The sequence below is a fragment of the Astyanax mexicanus genome, chromosome 4 (assembly GCF_023375975.1).
Source record: "Astyanax mexicanus isolate ESR-SI-001 chromosome 4, AstMex3_surface, whole genome shotgun sequence".
Lineage (NCBI taxonomy): Eukaryota > Metazoa > Chordata > Actinopteri > Characiformes > Acestrorhamphidae > Astyanax > Astyanax mexicanus.
Genome location: NC_064411.1, coordinates 47,705,173 through 47,726,443, shown reverse-complemented (window position 1 = coordinate 47,726,443; position 21,271 = coordinate 47,705,173). Strand labels below are relative to the sequence as shown.

The 21,271-nt window shown below is 39.0% G+C and overlaps 1 protein-coding gene across 1 annotated transcript in view; it reads left to right on the top strand.

The window, feature by feature from the left end:
- LOC103031053 (voltage-dependent calcium channel beta subunit-associated regulatory protein) overlaps positions 1–20,732 on the top strand; it is a 48,403-nt gene extending 27,671 nt beyond the window's left edge. Inside the window, exons 4-10 of the mRNA XM_022678921.2 lie at positions 2,719–2,780; positions 3,967–4,132; positions 7,864–8,035; positions 8,810–8,962; positions 13,425–13,683; positions 16,397–16,619; positions 18,061–20,732. Coding sequence (XP_022534642.2) covers positions 2,719–2,780; positions 3,967–4,132; positions 7,864–8,035; positions 8,810–8,962; positions 13,425–13,683; positions 16,397–16,619; positions 18,061–19,705 — 2,680 coding nt within the window. The 3' untranslated portion in view covers positions 19,706–20,732. The remainder of the gene's footprint in view (positions 1–2,718; positions 2,781–3,966; positions 4,133–7,863; positions 8,036–8,809; positions 8,963–13,424; positions 13,684–16,396; positions 16,620–18,060) is intronic.
- Positions 20,733–21,271: the final 539 nt, after the last annotated feature.

Here is a 21,271-nt window from a genome sequence, read left to right as displayed (position 1 = left end):
GTTAAAACCAAGCCACTTAAAAATGCACCCAGTGTGAACACACTCAAGACACATTCAAAACAGATACAAATCCCATCACTCAACCTACTTTAGTAGATGATTTGAAACACATTTGACTTTATTATTAATTAACAGAGTAAACACATCCGTCTCTCCCTGACACATTCATCAACCAAAATTAAAAGCTAATCGTAACTTTAAGATATTGTTCTACTAAAGAAAAATGGTTAACTTTACATAACTGTACAAGTTACATATAGTGACCAGGGGTAAACAGGGTTTAATATTAATATAATATCAATTTTACTTTACATTCACCTAATATTACACTTAATATTATACTCAGGATAAATACAGTTCTTAAAGAACCCCTTCTGTTTCTCTACCCCAACCTTTATATATATATATATATATATATATATATATATTTTTTTTTTTTTTCAAGAAATTTCAAAATGCAGAACGATACAAACCAGTATGCTCAGAATGTGGGTTAGTTGGGTTTCAGGTGGGCATGGATGGGCTCTTGGTTGGTTTATACATTGTACATAAAGTTGTTTTTACTGGGAACCTTTTGGGCTTCTCGTTACAGCCATCTCCCCTCCCTTGAAACTCACAGAAGTTCCATCTAGGCCCCATGTGCAGTGTACAGCCCAGATATGACCCATGTTTAACCCTTTATGGTGCCATTACTGACCTCAATGGGCATCCATATGGAAAACCAACATGAATCCCACGGACAAAACCTTCTGGTTTCCAGTAGGGCTAGCGATACAGGCTGCACATGGGCATGTTTTCTAAGCCAAAGCCCCTTTTCTGAGCTGTTTTTAGAGTGCGTTTAAGAGATATTTTGTAACACAATTTTGTAACAAAGTGAGCTTTTTCCTCCTGAGCTCCAGAAACAGCGTCTGTAACTTCCCATGCAGCATCAGAACCTACGCATGTAGGTGTCTCCAAGTAGGTGTACTAATACGCTAACCTCGTAAAGCTCTTTTGATGTTCGGGAGAGGGCCGTTCCGCCCACACGGTAAAAATAAAGCCATCTTTCATAGAGAATGAAAAAAATCAAAGCCCGGCTTAAAGAAGTCATTAGCTCAACCCAATCACAGTTTATAGAGGCTCTGAGTGCCTTCATTGTGCTGGAGCTGCAAAAGCAGTCTGATAGTTTAAACTCTTGGACGGATGAACCCAACGTGACATGCTTCTCATGAGCCAGAAACAGCCTCCCTGACCCAGAGAGAAAAAAACGGCAGATGTTTTGGTCAGAGGGTATATCACACTTGTGTATATGTTATTATATGATCATGTGGATTACAAGTTTTCTATGTGATCATCAGAAAGAGAGTTATGATTATGTTGATCTTCTGCTGCAGTTGATGCAGTTTTTATGTAGACATTTGATATAATCAATTATAAATCCTGTATTTATAATTAATTATAGATGCATTTGTAATTTGTATTATTGTACGGCATACATACTACTCTATGATGACTGTCTTAAGCTTGTATAATAACTTGCAAATACATAATATAATATAAAATGATGAGTTACTTTGATTTTACCAAATTGAAAACCTCTGGAATATAATCAAGAGGAAGATGGATGATCAAAAGACATCAAACCAAACTGAACTGCTTGAATTTTTGCACCAGGAGTAAAGGCATAAAGTTATCCAAAAGCAGTGTGTAAGACTGGTGGAGGAGAACATGACAAGATGCACGAAAACTGTGATTAAAAACCAGGGTTATTCCACCAAATATTGATTTCTGAACTCTTAAACCTTTATGAATATGAACTTGTTTTCTTTGCATTATTTGAGGTCTGAAAGCTCTGCTTCTTTTTTTTGTTATTTCAACCATTTCTCATTTTCTGGAAATAAATGCTCTAAATGACAATATTTTTAATTGGAATTTGGGAGAAATGTTGTTCGTAGTTTATAGAATAAAACAACAATGTTCATTTTATTCAAACAGATGCCTATTAATAGCACAATCAGAGAAACTGAAGTGGTCTCTTAACTTTTTTCCAGACCTTTATGTTGCTTGCTGCGAGTACTTGTGAGTTAATATACAAGCTTTTAACAGATGGCGGCGCGTTAACACGCAGTGGCCGCTCCGGGTCCGTTAAATGGTGCTTTTGTGTTACTATTTGTCGTTTTTTCCGTTTATTTCCTGCAAATATGTGCAACGGAACACCCGTGCACATGTTCTACCACCGCCAGACCCTGCTACATATATATATATGCATTTTAAATGCATTATGAATTCAGGATTCATAGGAATTGTTACCATAAATTCTCTATTTAGGACTATTTTTTTGTTTATTAATAGAAAATATTACTGATGTCCAATGAAAAACTAGTATCTCCATTTTTGTTGATTTTTAGTTTACTACATAATTTGAACAGACAAACTGTCTCTCACACTGTGTCAAATTTTCCTGAAGAACAGAACAATAAAAAATATTCAAAATTGCCTGAAATAAACTTGGTTCACATTGACTTTTATTTAAAGTTTAGAATGTTTTATATATCTTCTGAGTTGCTGTTTTGGAGATACATGATTTTCATTGGACTTCGATGATATGAAAAAGAAACAGCTACAAGTATAACCTTGCTTTGCATACAGAGCATGTTTTTACATTTTTTTCAGTCATTGAATTGCAAATCTAATTCCCTGAGGTTTATTTTTAATTACTGTGTGTAATTAATTGCTTAGGGCCAGTGATGACCTGGAGAAAACCAACACCACATACGTGGAAGAGAGTCAGCCTACTCAAGGTAACCTATACATCAGTGCTTTAAAAAAATGGTACAAAATGAAGTGCACTTTTATTCTCATGCACAGTAGAGACAGTTACTACTGTTAAAAACCCTTGATTTTAGAAGAAAACTAAAAACAGGTGCCCCAATACCTAATAATCTATGTGGGGCTCACCTAAAAGTTTATGGGTCTCATCTAATAACGTATGGGTCTTTATTAGTGGAGTCTATCGATTAAAAAATTAAATCTGATTAATCACAATAATATTCTCACGTTTTTATAGTGGATATTTATATTTAAATTTAAATCGAAGAATGAATGCAATGAATGAAATATAAAATGCACTTATATTTATATTAGTGGTGTCAATTAAAATACTAGTATATGCTAGCATATATGTTTGAAGGGAGATAAAACCAACCTGGGGCTATGAAATAAAGAATGCATGATAAATTGGATAGAGGAAACTTTTTTTTTTTACTTTATTATAAACATCTTGTCTTGGTTGTAAGAATTTCTGAATTAGAACTTAATTTGTTGGGTATAAAACGGCATTTTCACACCTGTAGTTGTTTTTTTATGTTCCGGATCAGTTGATGAGTTAGTTTTCTTTTTTTCTCTCTATTTTTTTTTTGTGTTTTGTGTCTCAAACACACTCACTTTTCAATGTGATGTGCAGCGCAGATGTATTAAACGGAGTAGCGTGGCTGCGAGCAGTGACCGCTGCACATTACTGTGCATGTAAACAGCATGGAGCAGCAGCAGAGACAGTGTTTGTTCATAGCAGCATATTATCTGGCTAATATATCAGATTGAACGGCACCTCATCAGCAGTCTAGCTTAAATAAAAGGAAGTATATTTAATAGCTGGGTCGATTCGAGACCAGATCACGTTCTCACCACAAGGGAACCACTCCAGAAAAAAAAAGAAATCTGTGCATTGTCGTGTTGGGGGAGGTTACGCCAGAAGTTGGGGTCAAATTTAGTGGCTTAATTAATTCACATGAAAAAAAAAAAAACATGTTACTGACTCCTAATTAATAGCATTCGTTAACATTGACAGCCCTATTCTTTATCTAACACTATCTGGTGCTCATTTAATGATATCTAATGTACCTAATATATCTATAAACAGTGTTCACTGCTGATAAATGCATTATTGAGTTTCTTTAGCACTCATTCCTGTTCCTGTTACTCTGACAGATATCACCATCAGGCTGGAGAGCACAGACACACTGTCTACCTCCAGCTACCACGGAGATGGAGACGGAGATCGCTTCCAGTCCACAGCGTACACAGGCCGGCGCGTCTCCTTCAACGAGTCGGCCATCTACGATCAGAACAAGAAGAGCCAGGAGAAGGGTCGAAGGTCAGAGCATGTGATGAATGAGTTGGACTGTTTGGGGCCTCTGTGGATCTCTCTGGCTGACTGAGTTCTGTTAAAGCAATCGTTAGGCAGGAAAAGCTGGTAAAGGCTTCAAAAAGTAAAAACGTGATGTTTTTGAAGGTAGACCCTTTAGTTTTTTGCTGGATTTGACTTTGAGGCTTTTGAGTATTCCACTATTTCCAATAGGAAATACCTCTATGGGTGTTAGAAAACATACAGCTCTGGAAAAAAATAAGAGACCGCTTAAAAATGATGTGTTTCTTTGATTTTACCAAATTGAAAACCTCTGGAATATAATCAAGATGAAGATGGATGATCACATGCACATGAAATCTGTGATTAAAAACAGGGTTATTCTACCAAATATTGATTTCTGAACTCTTTAAACTTTATGAATATGAACTTGTTTTCTTTGCATTATTTGAGGTCTGAAAGCTCTCCATCTTTTTTGTTATTTCAGCCATTTCTCATTTTCTGCTAATAAATGCTCTAAATGACTATATTTCCATTTGGAATTTGGGAGAAATGCTGTCTGTAGTTTATAGAATAATAGAACAATGTTCATTTTACTCAAACATAAACCTATAAATAGCAGAGAAACTCTCATAATTTTTTCCAGAGCTGTATTGATATATCGTTTTGCAATATTTTGTTTCGCAATACTGTAGCGATTTTCCGTGTAAGATTGGTGTCAGACAGTATTTATTTTTTGGTGCTTTTCAACCAAAATAACTCTTTATAGTTCTTGAACTGGTTTCGTTCAGGCTTGTTACAACATTGATGTTTTTTCAGCGAACCAGCTCACATTTGCACCAGAAATAGTGGAACCAATAATATGTCATAGAACATGTAATTGACAAGGGGAGTTGCATAACGGCTCTCAGTTTGTGCTGAATAACCTACTAGTCTTTGGTACTAGCTGGGAACAAACTTTTGGGTTATATAAACTCTTTAACTTTTTGTTGGTGGAAGTGCACCAAACAGTTCAAAATTATTACATTACATTACATTACATTACATTACAGACGCTGGCAGACGGTTTGTCCAAAGCGACTTACAATAGTGAAGTACAAAAGTAATAGAAGTTAAAGGTAAAAACATCTTTAGATAGGGCCTAAAGGAGGTCAAAGGGAAATAATGTGATAGAGGAGTGAAGGAGGGGAAGTGGGAATGAGGTTAGAAGAAGTTAGTGTGTTAGAGGTGTTAGGAGAGTAAGTGCTCTTTGAAGAGCTCTGTCTTCAGGAGTTTATTAAAGATAGTGAGAGATTCTCCTGATCTGGTAGTAGAAGGTAGTTAGTTAGAGGTGTTAGGAGAGTAAGTGCTTTTTAAAGAGCTCTGTCTTCAGGAGTTTCTTAAAGATAGCTAGAAATTATGTGTGCAAACTGAAACAGAGTCAGTTCCTTGTTGGTGGATAAGAGCTATTTGTGTTTTTCTTTAAACCACAAACACTAGATAACAATGTTGTACTCTATTGTTATATCCTTCAGCCCTAATAGCTTTTCATAATTGTGAGGATTTTTAGTTTAAATCAGGTTTAAACAAAAAAAAAATTATAGCCTATATGAACACAGCATCTCTTTAGCTGCTTACTGCTCGCTTCTCCAGGAAAAACAGACTGGCAGGTTGGCCAGCATTGTGGGTCCAGTGGAAATACGTAAACACTGGGAATTACAGTGTACGTTAAAGATACATGTAAAAAAAACTCTCAGCAGATGGTTTGTGATGTATTAAATCTGAGGTGGAATTCTATGGTGTTGGAGATGTGAAAAAGAAACTGGCCCAGATTCTTAGCACCAGAGATATCAACACTGAGTGATTAAGATGTGACTCATTACTCGTCATGTTTACTTCTTTTAATCTGCTGCTTGTGGTGATCTGTTATTGTATGAAATTCATACTTTAGGGATTTTCAAGGTCATGACTGAAAGAATGAGGTTGGGAATACAAATGGCCGAAATGAGTTTCCTTAGAAGGGTGGTTGGGATCTCTCTAAAAGATCTTAAAGGGATCTTAAAACTGAAACACTGCTTCTTTGCATTAAAAGGAGCCAGTTGAGATGGTTTAGGCATCTGATGGGGATTCCACCAGCACGTTTCCCTAAGGAGGTGTTTCTATGTCCAGTTGGAAGGAGACCATGGGGCAGAACCAGATGGAGAATGTATATCTCCACTTTGGAATTGGAACGCCTATGGTTTCCCCAGTCAGAGTTGGATAAAGTGATATACATAGATTAAGCAGAACATTATGGACCTTATATACATTGTGATATGAGTGGATCAGACACAGCACTGCTGCTGGAGTTTTTAAACACGTCAGTGTCACTGCTGGACTGGCATCCTGTGGGCAGCATCTTGTGATCTGATGAACTAGAGGATGACCAACACAAACCTCGACAAGGTGGAACAGCTCTATGTAGGAGTGTCTAATAGAGAAGTTAACACAGTGAGTGATTAAATACAGTGTTTAAAAGCTCCAGCAGCACTGCTGTTGTGTCTGATCCACTCACTTATACCAGATCAACAGAGACTAACAACACCTCATACACCACCACCAGATTAATCTGCAGAGTTGGTGATCCACCACCAAAATAATAATAGCTGCTCTGTGGTGTTCTATATTCTGGGGTCCTGACCACTGAAGAACAACAGGGTAAAAGAAGAATAATAAAGTATACACAGAAACAAATACTGAACTACAGCCATAATAGTGGTTATAATGTTATACTTGATCTGTGTAAGTTTTACAATGTAAGATTATACTTTATTTGGATAGTCCATTCTAAATTCCTCATAGATGCTCATGCTATGTTCTCTTTTTTTAAAGATTTATTTCCATGTTTTTTTTTCACATTTTAACTAGGCCAATTGTCCCACTCAGCTATATATCCCCCATCACTGGTGATGCCACAACACAATGGGGGTGAAGACTAGCACATGCCTCTCCAACACATGTGAAGTCAGACTCCGCCTCTTTTTGAACTGCTGAGTAGCATCACAGTGCACTCGGAGGAAAGTGCAGCGACTCATTCCTGATACATCAGCTCACAGACTCCTTATGCTGATTGACATCACCCTTTGGAGTGATGGGGGGAGAGAGAGCCATCTACCCACCCAGAAAAAGCAAGGTCAATTTTGCTCTCTCAGAGCTCGGGCAGCTGATGGCAAGCTGCATGACCAGGATTCGAACCAGCACTATCCCACTCATATTGTTTGAATGTAAATGATTCTCTATAGGACCTTACTCTAAACCTAGGCTTAACCTAAACCGTTAAGCAACTCTAAAGCCTAACCCAAACCTTAACCTTAAACTAAACTTTAAATCAAAACCTAAACATATCCTTAAACTGTTAAGACAAGTGTTTGGTTTATAATTTACTTAATTTATAATAATTTATAATAATTTACTTAATTTACTTTCTCCTTAAAGTTCAGTTCCATTTCATAGATATGCAGTTAGTTGAATGTCAGGGGAGCATCTATGAGGCATCATCAATAGACCATCCAAATAAACTGTTACCCAATCAAGTACCTGCTCTTCCTGAAGAATATTCTTGGTAAAGTTCAAGCAAAGTTCGTATCGTCTCAGTTTGAACTAAACAGACGTGGACAGGACAGAACAGTGGGACTATGATGCGAGTAGACAGGTGTTCCTCACTGTCAAAGCAGATGTTCTCTGGTGGATCTGTCATACACACTCTCTCGTCTGACTCTCAGGTACACTCTTACAGAGGGCGACTTCCACCACCTGAAGAAAGCTCGCCTGACCCACCTGCACATCGCCCCTCCAGCTATGAACATCCTGACCATTATGGAGTGTGACTCACCTGAGAACAGCATCACCCTGCGAGAGCAGCCACAGCACAAACCGTCCCTGTCTATATTCCAGGTAACACACACGTATACACACAAACACACATATATACACTCATTAGTGGGTTATAAACTCCTTTTTAAAGGTACTGTATGTTACATTCCAAAGTTTTTGCCACACAGTGCTTTTACACATATATACTAGTGCATCTCAAAAAATTTGAATATCATTTAAAAAGTTACTTTATTTCAGTAATTCATTTCATAATGAAACTCATATATTATATAGATCTATTACAAACAGATTGATCTATTTTAACTGTTTATTTATTTTACTGCTGATAATTATGCTGATAATTACAGCCAATGAAAAAACCCAAAAATCAGTGTCTCAGAAAATTAGATTATATAAGACTGCTGGAAAATGAAATCCGCATTTCCATAAAAGTTGTCAGTAGCAGAGGGAAGCATGAAGTGCTGTAAGATTTTGTGGGAAAACAAAACTGCACTGACTTTAGACTTGATAATAAAACACAGTGGATCAACACCAGCAGATGACATGTCTCTACAAACCATCACTGATCATCAGTAAATTTTACATTTAATTTGGAAATCAAGGAGATCAGAGTCTGGAGGAAGAGTGGAGAGACACACAGTCCAAACTGCTCGAGGTCTAGTGTGAAGTTTCCACCAATCAGTGATGGTTTGGAGAGACATGACATCTGCTGGTGTTGATCCACTGTGTTATTATTAGGTCTAAAGTCAGTGCAGTTTTGTTTTCCCACAAAATCATACAGCACTTCATGCTTCCCCATGCTGACAACGTTTGTGTGTGTGTGTGTGTGTGTAGCCCGTAGAGAGCGGCTTGCCTGATTCTCCAGTGTCCTGGAGCAGCCAGAGTCCAAGCTGTGCTCTGCCTGGAGACACATTCAACTCTATACTGGACAGCAGCTTCACCCCCAGCGCTGCTGAGCACAGCTCTGAACCCCCTCGATCCAGGACTGTGAGTACCTAACCCAGATTACATTCATTTACACACACGCCAAAAGTCATGGGAACGCCCAGGCCAGTATGAGTTGTGAGGTGTTATCAGTCGGACTTGGACTGAGGCCTGATAGATAGTGGGTGACAGGTGGATGGGATATTTGGCTCCTCTGGTTCCCCATGTAAATGTACAGTAAAATATTTTGGTACCACTTTACCTCCTTTATAAAAGGTTACAAAAGGTTACAATTAGTTTATTAATAGTTACTAATTAGGTTGTAAATGCCTCAAAAATCATGAATAATCAGTTATAACACATAATTAGAAAAGGCAACAATATAGACGGCTGTGGGTTCACTATTTGGCAAACAACAGGTTATTGTTGCCCTTTCTATGTATGTGTTATATCTGATTATTAATGTATTAATTTTTAAGGCATTTACAACCTAATTAGTAACTAGTGTGCATATCTCTCTCTCTCTCTCTCTCTCTCTCTCTCTCTCTATATATATATATATATATATATATATATATATATATATATATATATATATATATATATAGTATATCATGGTTCTGTAGTGGCCTAGCCAGTCTCCAGCGACAGCACAGAAACCTGTCTGATCTGGAGAAGTTCTGTGTGGAGGAATGGGCCAAAATCCCTGCTGCAGTACGTGAAAAACTGGGGAAAACTATAGTAAACATTGATTTTCACAGGTGTTTAAATACTTATTTGCAGCAGTAACACACAAATAAATTATTAAAAAATTATACATTGTGATTTCTGGATTTTTTTTTTCGACTATGTCTCTCACGGTGGACATGCACCTGAGATTGAAAATTTCCGACCCCTGAAGGATTTCTAAGTGGGAGAAATTGCAAATTTGCAGGGTGTTCAAATACTTATTTTTCTCACTGTACATGTGTTTAAGAGCATTTTTTTTAAAGAAACAGGAGCATGACAACTACATGTATATCATTTACTACAGCAAAATTAATATTAAAACTGCACAAAATAAATAAGATTACAGAATTTGATATTTCACTTCTCTGCATATCTCTGCATTCAGAATACATTAGTAAGAATCTTTTCTATTAGTAAAAATGTTTTTTGTTTTTTTTTAAAGCTGTCCATGACCCACCCAGAATAGGTCCGCAACCCATTTTGGGTCCCGACCCACCAGTTGAGAATCACTGCTTTAAAGTATTTTGCTCTCTTCTCACTCAAACAGATAGGAAGCTAATTAAACTGACTTGCCTTAACATTCCTTGATCCATTTGTGTATGGGAATACATCATGGAAGACATTACAACCCACACTGAATACACAGTGCAATAGGTTCTAATGATCGTGACCGACAGCTTCTGGCTAGAACTGTCCATGAGACATTTAAATTCAGTGTTTATTATTCCCTATAAGTTCCTGTTCCATGACTTTTGGTATGTCAGTGTTTGGTATGTTCATAAACTTTATTTTGATACAGCAGACGAGTCCACAGGCATGTTCTATACTCTTTACAGTTCGGGTGTTTGTTATTGTTAGTCTGATGAAAGAAATCAATAAAAATCCCTCAGTGATATTAAACTCTGAAGTCAGAATCTACCACAGTAAACAGTAAACAATACGTGCAGAACATAACTACTTTTATACAGAGAAATATAAAAAAACAGTAAAAGTAAAACTTTTTAAAAGTACAGGCAGATTCTAACAGTTTTGAGCAGCTTCAGCAGTGACACATTAGATAAGACAGTGTTAAATATACTATTATATTGAATTGGTTGCCATGTTGCTCATTCCTAATCCTCAGTATTAGAACACACTGTTCCACAGCAACATATTTGACGTGTTTGAACATAAAGTGGCTCTGAATGTCTGCAGAAATAAAAGTTAAGATCAGGTCTGGCACACGCAGCAGCCGCTCTATCCATAGGCCATTACTGCCCAGGCCTCACAACATCACTCCCTGTCAACCTGTCAACAAAATGAAAGAGTAGCACAGATTTTCTACTGTCATTTCCATCTGTTTTCCTGTCCTTCAAATCCTGTCTGAGAGTCTTCAGGTATGGGGGTTTAGAGATAAAGAACGAGTGAAGAAGTTTTCATTCACTTAACTGTAACTGTAATCTTGCATATGAGTGTGTAGACTTGGGTATTGTCTGAAATTTGAAAAAAAATCTGAGTATTTTTGTATTTTCTTGGTGGTATGAAAAACCAGTATCAACAGTTTCAAACATTTAGGGCAAAAACAAAAGCATCTGTAAGTTTTTGTCTTACCAAGACTCAAATTTGTATAAAATAATGTAAAACAAAATATTTATTTGCATACATATAAACTGCAAACAATTATACCAAAAACAATTATACAAAAAATGGTATAATCACAAGTATTCTTTGCAATATAAAAAACATTGAACAAAATCAATAATATTTTACTGCAACAAAATAAATGTTAAAGTTGAATTTAGTAGAACAGTTTCAAATTGTAAATCTGTAAACCTCTGTAATTTACCAAGATTTTATGTACAATAATAATAATAATAATAATAATAATAATAATAATAATAAACAGCTCTGAAAAAATAAGAGACCACTTTTTTTTTTTTTTTACAAAATTGAAAACCTCTGAAATATAATCAAGAGGAACTGCTGAACTGCTTGCATTCTTGCACCAGGAGTGGCATAAAGTTATCCAAAAGCAGTGTGTAAGACTGGTGGAGGAGAACATGCCAAGATGCATGAAAACTGATTAAAAAACAGGGTTATTCCACCAAATATTGATTTCTGAATCCTTAAACCTTGTGAATATGAGCTTGTTTTCTTTGCATTATTTAAGGTCTGTGTCATACCTGACTGGGATCAGGCAGAGAGAGAGAGAAAAGGGAGACACTGCTGGGATGTAATACGAAGCAGTTGTGTTTATTAAGAAACACGGGATTAATATAAAACTCAAAAATGGAAAACAAATGAAAACACAATGAACATGCAACAATAACTAACTGGGGAAAACTAGAAACAAACTTAGAAACTGACAAATAAAATGGGACTGGGCAAAGTATTAAAGAAAAAGCTGAAAAACGGGAGAAACTGAAAACGGCCAAAACAATAAAACCAGGAAGTGGCCAAAACAATAAGACCAGCGCGTAGCGCGGTACAACGGGGAAAACGGGACAACAAGGCTACAAACTAGAACGAAAAACTACTAAGCAGAGCTTAGGGAAAACGGCTAGACTAAAAACTCAAACTGGGCAAAGAAACAAAACAAGAAAATATAACAGAAAATACTTAGGCAAAGGGGACTCCGGGAAAACGGGAAGACAGGATCGTCTGAGAGAACGCTTTGTAAGACAGCTAACAGGCTGGAACCGCAGGGAACCACAGACCATGATAGTGACCATTACTCGGCGAAGAGTGGAGGAGAGCAGCGTGCTTTTAAGCTGCTCTCCGCAGCTGAAGCCAGTCTGTGATCAGGGCTGAGCAGCCGTGTGTGTGCTCTGAAGGAGCGGATGTCCTTATATGGGCAAAGTGCTCTCAGAGAGTGCCGGAGGGGTTGCTCAGGCCTGACAGTCTGAAAGCTCTGCATCTTTTTTTTATTTCGGCCGTTTCTCATTTTCTGCAAATAAATTATCTAAATGACAATATTTTTATTTGGAATTTGAGAGAAATGTTGTCCGTAGTTTATAGAATAAAACAACAATGTTCATTTTACACAAACATATACTTATAAATAGCAAAATCAGAGAAACTGATTCAGAAACTGAAGTATAATATAATAATAAATAATAACCTATGAATAATTGAATGTAACAAACATCTACAATAATACTAAAATTCTAAGTATTTAATGCATGTGCAACATAAACTATTATAAGAAAAATGCTCTTAAAATGTTTCAGGTAAATAGCTAATCAAATACACCATTCAGAGTTCAGAGCATTATCGGCCTGTAGCTTGCTGCTAACCATAGCTAGCACTGCTGGAGCAGTATTAGCATTAGCCACTAACCACACTAGCTTTTTCATCGTTCAGAGGTGAGTATATGGGACTGTAGTCTGCATGTTTACTGTGTTAAAAAAAGAAACACTCAGGGTTCCTCAGTCTAGAGCTCCTGCTAGCGGTTAGCGGCTAATGCTAATGCTCAAGCCTTAGTGCTAGAGAAATTTGTGTATCTGAGCTTACTGTAAATAAACAGAAGCACTTTAGTCACCCAAATAAAACCTTTTTTAGGAGAGAAATCTGTGTAGATTAACATCCAGAGCTCATTTAACTTTAAAAGAAAATCTTTTTTATTACACTTTTGTTTACTTAGCTTAGCTTTACTTAAATCATTTTTATATAGTGTCTCTTAAAATGGGCTGGTGCACTTTATTAATAGACCAGAAAATAGACGTTCATTCATAGTGCGCCTTATAGTGCGAAAAAAATCCGGTAATACCTAACAACCCCGCAGCAAAAGTCTGATTTGTGTCTCTCTCTGTTTCAGATGGAGGTGATAGGAGGTGCTGGTTCGAGGACAGAGGCTGATCCTGGGTCCTCTCCAGCAGTGGGAGTAGGAGGAGCAGCTGGAGCAGCAGGAGGAGGAGGAGGAGGAGGAGGCGGCTCAGCAACAGGCCAGGGCACCATGCTTCACTTTCTCTCCCGGCTCAGACGCCACGCCAGCCTGGAGGGAGCCAGCCCTTACTTCACCATCAAAAAGTGGAAGTTCGACAGCAGCCACAGAGCGGCCAGCCTGGACATGAGAGGTGTGGAGAGGAACCAGAGCATTCTTCTTACAAAAGAACTCATTTTTTAGTGTAGTGAGGTCAGCGTTAAAAAAATTACAGAGCCTGGTGACATATTAGAATCATAAACACAGCATCACTATTAAAATATGCTCATTTATGCTAAAATATGGATAAAATCTCATAACTAACTCTCACTATCTCTCAGCTGCTGGACTATTTCTCTAGGGTCAAATCTGTTCTAGTTCATTATTTTTGTCTCCCTCCCAAATTATTTAACTTTTTAAATTATGAATAAAATTATGGAACATTCTTTTGATTAATACAATTACTAATAATATTTAAATATTTGACTCCACTGATACAAATATAATATAACTACAAATCAATCTTATATTCATTATTTTATTCAAAATTTAATATTAACTATTAAATGCTTAAATCTTATTTAATAATATATATTCTTTAATTTTTTATCCTATTTTCTTCCTAATAATTTTTTTATAATTAGTCTTTTCAAACTGATGCTGATGCAGCATTGCTGAGTAGCATCACAGCGCACTCGGAGGAAAGCTCAGCAACTCAGTTCTGATACATCAGCTCACAGACGCCTTGTGCTGATCGACATCACCCTTTGGAGTGATTACGGGAAAAAGCGTCATCTACCCACACAGAGAGAGAGCAAGGCCAATAGTGCTCTCTCAGGGCTCCAGCAGCTGATGGCAAGCTGCATGAGAGGGATTCAAACCAGCACTTTAGTACACTGGACCACTCGGAGCCCACGCTTAATTCTTAAGAAGAAGAAAAATTAACAAATGAATCACGATTGATAAAAGAAATTTGTTTGTAATTAATGACACCACTAGTTCAGTTACATTTAAAGGAGATTAGTTCTTGCATTGACAAGAGCAAATATATTTATGTTATGTTTAATATGTATTAAATCTGATAGAAAGGCTGGTATTTTTTGTTACATTTATTGAAACAATTTTTTTTAAGTAGTTTCTGAAGGGTAGTCCATTGGTTTTAATAAATGTCACAAAGCGAAATTGTAAATATACAGTTTTTATTCAGTCCAGTAAAAAAATAAATTCTGTTCTCCCCAGTGATTAATCTAGAGTGACATATGGCAGCCCGAGGAGAGCCAGCCTTAAACACTGTGTAGGGCTCAATGAACAGGCCTTTGGAGACCAATCAATACTGGATCAATAAGTGTGTCGGTAGAGTAGCCCTGCTGTTAACACACAGCGCAGGCTGCCTGTGATCTGGGGATGACTCAGAGGGGTCTGCAGACGGAGGGAGGAAGATGGAGAGATCCTGTCTGCTAAATTAATGATGTAATAATTGCATTATCCTTCACCTGACGTGAAAGGTCAGCGAGTGGGCCATGTTCATTTCCTCCTAATGAGCCCTAGATCCCATTACATCCTGTTATTACTGCAGCACGGGAGCACTGGACATCCCGCAGCCCGGACGCTCTGACCTCACTGTGTTCGCCTGTTCTTTGTGTACATACTTTTGTTTCTTTGTTTCTGGCCATCTATCTCTCAGTCCAGGGTGCATTCCACTTCTAACCAGGGGCCAGAGTCAGTAAACCTTAATGCAGAACTGATTATCATCAGTGTCCAACAGAAAAACCTGTAGAGTACCAGTCAAACGTTTAGACACAAGTTCTTGTTTAATGTATTTATTTATTTTATTTTATTTTTTCCTCCATTGTAAATGAATACTGAAGTCATTCTGACGAAGAACGAACACATAAGGATTCATGTAGTAACTTAAAAGTGTTAAACAAACCAAAATAATCGTTAATTTGCAGTTTCTGAGGCTGGTAACTCGGATGAACTTATCCTGTGCAACAGAAAAAAAATTCTTAGTTCTTCTTTCTTGTGACGGTCCTGATGAGTGCCAATTCCATCATATTTACATTTTTGAGGGTCTTCTCGACTGCACTTGAGGATATTTTCGTATACCAACTCTACCTCTTCACAACTTTACAACTGATGCTCTCGAACACATTAAGAGGACAAGACATTCAAGTAATTAACTCTTGATGAGTTCAGCACAGCTGTTAACTGAAAGCCTGAATTGATTTAGAAAATCAAAGCCAAGATGTGCAAAACTGTCCTCCAAGCAAGAGTTGCTAATTTATCTAGTAAAATCTCAAATATAAAACAAATTCTGATTTGTTTAACACTAAATAACTTTTTGTTATTTAATGTCTCTTTTTATAGTTTGGATGACTTTAGTATTAATCTACAATGCAAAAAATGTATTAATATAATGAATAATCACTGAATTTAGAATGTGTTTCTCCAAAACCAAAAAAAAAATCTAATTTACAGGAGTAAAGGTAGTTTAGTTTAGGAAAAACTTCCTAAATCTCATTGATAATTGAGAATTTGGAATAATTTTGGAGAATGTTTTATTGTCCATTTAGTATTAGATTTTTAACACAACATAAAAGACTGCTACTGTGTTTAAATAATGTAGTGATGACAAAAAATCAACAGAAATTATTGAGAAACATACTTTCCTTCAGTATGAGCATGCTGGTCAAGACCTAACCTTGTCTTTTTAAACCATTTTGCCCAGAAAAAACGAGCATATGCAGAATCTTATTAAGTACTGTCTGTTCAGGGGAACTGTGGAAGTCAAAATCATATCTAAAGACCAAAAAAAAAACTATCAGATAATCAATAGTTATAATTCTGCCTCTCCCGTTCTCTCACAGGGTCTCCACGAAGGCGAACCTTTCAGAGGCAGCGAGCAGCGAGTGAAACTCTGGATCAGACGGAGGAGGACTCCCAGAGACCTGGTATGCGTGGAGGCAGCGACATCCTGCTGTGTGCTCTTCCCTCTCAGACACAGTCTGAAGCCCCCAGACGACTGTCTGCAAGCTCCCTGGAGCCGTCCGCTGCAAGCTGTCCGCCTCCACCGCCAGCTCCCCTCAGCAGGTACTGCCCTACAACTAATCCCGTGTCATCAGTTTATCATCTGTGCTTCAAACTATTTAATGATTTAATTCTTTGTACAATAAATTATTGCCTTTTCATAAAAAGCTGGTTGATCCATGAATTACATGGGTTTTCAGAATGGCCCAGACTATCAAACTAAAGTTCTAACCTATTAGGGCCACTTTTCCAGGAATTCAAGAGGCAATGTAGTGAACTTTAGTGTCTGCATGAAATCCCCTTGAATTAATTAACCATAGGTTAAATATTAAGCTATTAATTTGAATGCAGAAACTGTTGAGAATTGTGGAGTTCCACAGGGTTCTATTCTATGGCCTATAAAACTGATACCAATTGAACAAAGTGATAAATGTAAGCGAGTGTGTGAAATGGCTACAGGAGTCCAATTTTCAAACACTAGATAGAGATTTCTGCCCCTCCCACTCCTCCCTAGACGTGCAGCTCGCATGGGTTGCCAGATTGACACACAGTGGTAATGACGTGATAAGGAGTCTTACTCTGTAGCTGATCAGTAAATATATATATACATTTCAGTGTCCAAAATGTCTGTCTCTGCTACACTACTAGTGGTGGTGGTAAATTACCTAGCTATGGTTAGCAACCTTACTGAAGTTCAGTGATTACCTGTTCAGCAGAAAAATTGTACACTGTTTGCAAGCTTTTGTCTGTACTTGGCAACCCTGAGTGTGGAAATGGGACTGGGGGAATGGCTGTGGGCAGATTTGGAGGCCACAACCCACACAGATTACTATGACTTACAGCACAATAAAAAAAAAAGGCCACTCATGTTTCTTTAATATTTGATGATACATCCTGATCATGGTATGAGTTACTACAGAAAATATAATCCTTAATGGTCCCTTAAGTTATTTGATCAGCATAGTGTATGTTTAATTTAATTTTGGTGTACATGCATGGACAATTGGCCAAAACTAGTCCAAGTAGTCCAGTAGACCAGTATGATTAATTGTTAGCACGACCAAGCTGGCTGAACAATATGACCAGTAGGATCACCCCGGTCGACCGGCATGACCAAACCTTAATCAGAGGTCTTAATCGAACACATACCTACTATTATACTAATTCTATTGTAATCTTAGTTTCCTGTCAAATAATTATGCCTAAAAATATCTGTATATCCTTATGTGAACTCAGCACTCACTTGATTTCCTGCAAAGTTATTTTGGGTGCAATCCCTTTCATCCCCCCTAAAGTATTACTCACAACAATAATGGACTGTCTAGAATGCATTCCTGAAATCAATCAATAGTTGTGGCGTCCCCTTTCATAGCACCTGGTTAAAAAGCCCATTGATGTTGAGGCTGACTAATGCTTTATCATAGATGCCCCTTCATAAATTACTGTGTTGAATGAGTCAGCTGGAATTGCAGCAAGCACTCACTTTGACTTTGGTCTTCTGCAGGTTAGAGGTTAAAGCTGTTCTGGAAGCGAGTCGAGGTCCGGAGGAAAACAGGACCCAAATGGTTTGCAGTGTCAAAGAATCGCTTGGACTTCAAGGGCAGGAAGAGGCGGAGGACGGAGATGGGGAGGTTGTAGTTGGAGCAACAGGAGGAGAAGGCACTACAGTCGAAGGAGGTGCCGAGTTTGGCTTCGGGAGCCGGCAGGAGAGCCTGGAGCAGCCTAACCTGTATCGGGATATCTGGAGCTTACGTGCATCACTGGAACAATATGCTTCCTCTGACTTGAGTAGCAACGACAGAGACTCCACACGCAGTGACGCTGACAGCGTCTGCTCACTAGGAGGAGCTGGAGCCTCCAGAACAGGAGTGCCCAGCTACCAATCGCAGGATATGGATGATGAGATTGATGGGGATGGCGAACTGCCGTACGATGACGTTGGGAGGGAAGTGGGTGGAAGAAAGAATGGCAGGGAAAGCGTGGACTCGGAAAGGGGCAGCGACAGCGATGCTGGAAGCCGGAAGCTTCTGCAGATGGACAGCGGCTATGCCTCCATCGAGGCTCCGTGCAAGGCGCCGGAGGAACTGCGGCTCTTCGGGAGTACATCCGGCAAGACAGCATCGGAGCGTAGACGCTTCTTCACTAACGCCGGCCGAAAGGGAACGGTGTGTGAGAGCTTCGAGACTCGCTTGTTTAAAGAGGAGCTGGAAGATGAAGCTTCAGGAAGCAGCGTTAGTGTAGAGTCAGAGGCTCTTACTGCAGAATCCCAGAGAATCCCCAGCACCTCTCCCCGAGGAGACACTCCGGAGCAGGCCACGCAAACCAAGCCTAGACCACGCTTCCGGCGCAGAGACTACAGCATTGACGAGAAAACGGAAGCTCTGTTCAATGAATTCCTGCGTCATGATCCTCAGTTCGACCAGCAAGGGTCACCTTCGCTTCGGCACAGGCATCGCTCGAGGATCCACCTGCGCAAGCAGTGGCAACGGACCAAGCAGTACAGTGATCCTGGAGGTGCACGTTATTCACCATCCTTGGAGAGACAGCGCAGTTATGCCCTGCGGAGGGGCGACAGTGCCAACTACCCCCTGGACACTCGGTACCACAGCACTCTGCCACGTATCGCCAGTGCTGCCGATGAAGAAGCTAGCGAAGGAGGTGCCAGTGAGGGAGCAGCCAGTGAAGGTTCCAGCAGTACCACAGAAACGCCCAAAGCCCACGGCACTGGTCCTGCACCGGAAGACAACGCCAACAACAGCAGCAACAACAGTAGTCCTTTACTAAGGTCAACAAATGAGAGTCGTCCAACTCTGTTCTTTTCCAGCCCCTCGCGAGACAGCACTGTGGAAGATCCGGAGGTACTGGAGGACTGTGGGAATACCGGGAATTTCACAGACACTAGTCCTTCAAATACAGGCAGCGGACAGCAAGACACTTGTACAGACACCACAGTCATCCGCATTCCAGAACATACAGTAGAGTACTCTATGGACAAAGCCTTCGTGCACAGCGTAGTGGACATCAGTCCGTCAGATAAACTGATGAGCAACCTGGATGAGCGGCTGTACACCAGCCTGAGGAGGACTCAGGGTAGTCAGAAGTGCATGGTGGCGGTGACGCGCACCTCTCCAGACCTGGGCCAGGACTAGCACTAGCTCTAGCACTAGCAGCATGGACTACTCAACAGTGGCGGTACAGCAGTGGCGGTACAAAAGCGGTGCTCTGACCGCCCTGCCCAGGGACATAAGTAGATGGTCGACATCGGCAGGACACCTCAGAATATGCGAGAGATGAATCAATCAGTGAATCGCACAAGCTTGTATCAATCGCTCAAGGTGCAAAATCAAGCTTATTCGACTCTGCCATAATCTCAGCTGTCCTCAGATAAATAATGCATGAGTGTTACATATCGACAGCCACCCTGGGCGTACAGTAACCCGTACTGTACCTCAACAAGTAGGCAAACGTCAGAAAACGTGGCAATGTCGTTTCTAATCTAGTCTTTGGAAGAGGCCAATCAATGTTAACAATGTTATAACAATGTTATCCTTGCAAACTGCACTGTGAAACGTCGAGTTAACGCCGGGTGCTTTGGGAAACACACACAACACAAAAATGCGGGGCAATTCTACAAGCAATTCTGCAGTGAGAAATAACTATATACTTATAAATAAATAATCAGTAACCCATAGCGCTTTTTTCAACCTAAAGAACTGGTTCCGTTCAGGCTTATAAGAACCTTGGTGCTTTTCAGGGAACCAGCTCTGTGTTCCCGCACCAGTTTTACTGGAACGGCTCTTGGTTTGTTCTGAAGAACCTACCGTTCTTTGGTTTCAGCTGGGAACAAACTTTTTGGGTTTCAGAACATACTAAATTTTCTTTAGTGGAAATGCGCCAAACAGTTCAAAACAGAGCCCGTTCCACGTTGGTGAAAAAAACGCTAACATTAAAAAGTATTCAGGACAAAGCTTTGTTCCCTCGCAAAATAAGAAGTAAGCTGCGAGAGATAAGAGAAGTGAGATACTTCTCACATCTCAAAAGAAGAAAAGTAGTTTCTCAGCAAATTAAATGATTGATAGAATTAAGCTCTATTCCAACTCAGTTATAATTCAAGCCTTTTTCCTACAAGTCGGTTTGCAGCAATAAAGCTAAAGAAAAAAAGATGAAATCACAATCCTCTTTTCTCATCCATGTCTGAGATTGAAGCGATTCACTCACCCATGACATAATTGCCCATTTGATACTTAGCTTGATGTTTTATGAGTCTAATTTCCGAGCCGATAGACCACTGCTGAAGCCCCTCGTCAACCCCTCGCTTTTGCTTTGTGGATGTTAACACGGCATGTCACGCTTGCGGAGAGCCGCCTCATCTAAATGTCAATAGCGCGCATTCAAAATGAGGAGGAAGGAATAGAAAACTGCACTTTTGATCAAAGGGGGGGACGGGCGTCGACTGTAACAACGCGCCCTTTGATTAACTCTGTTCATCTCATTTTTCAAGTGTCCTTGTTTGTATGATATCGAGTTGACACTGGTATCAATCTCGGGAGCTGCTGGGGAAAGAAAGGCTTCGGAAGTGTCTGAACAAAAGTTACTGAAGAGTCACTTTCCTTTTTTTCTACCTTAATGTTGTTATTTATTGATTTAGATTTGTTTTTGTTTCTCTCAGGCTTTAATTAATTACTGTATTTATCAATTTCATTTCGTTTATCTGA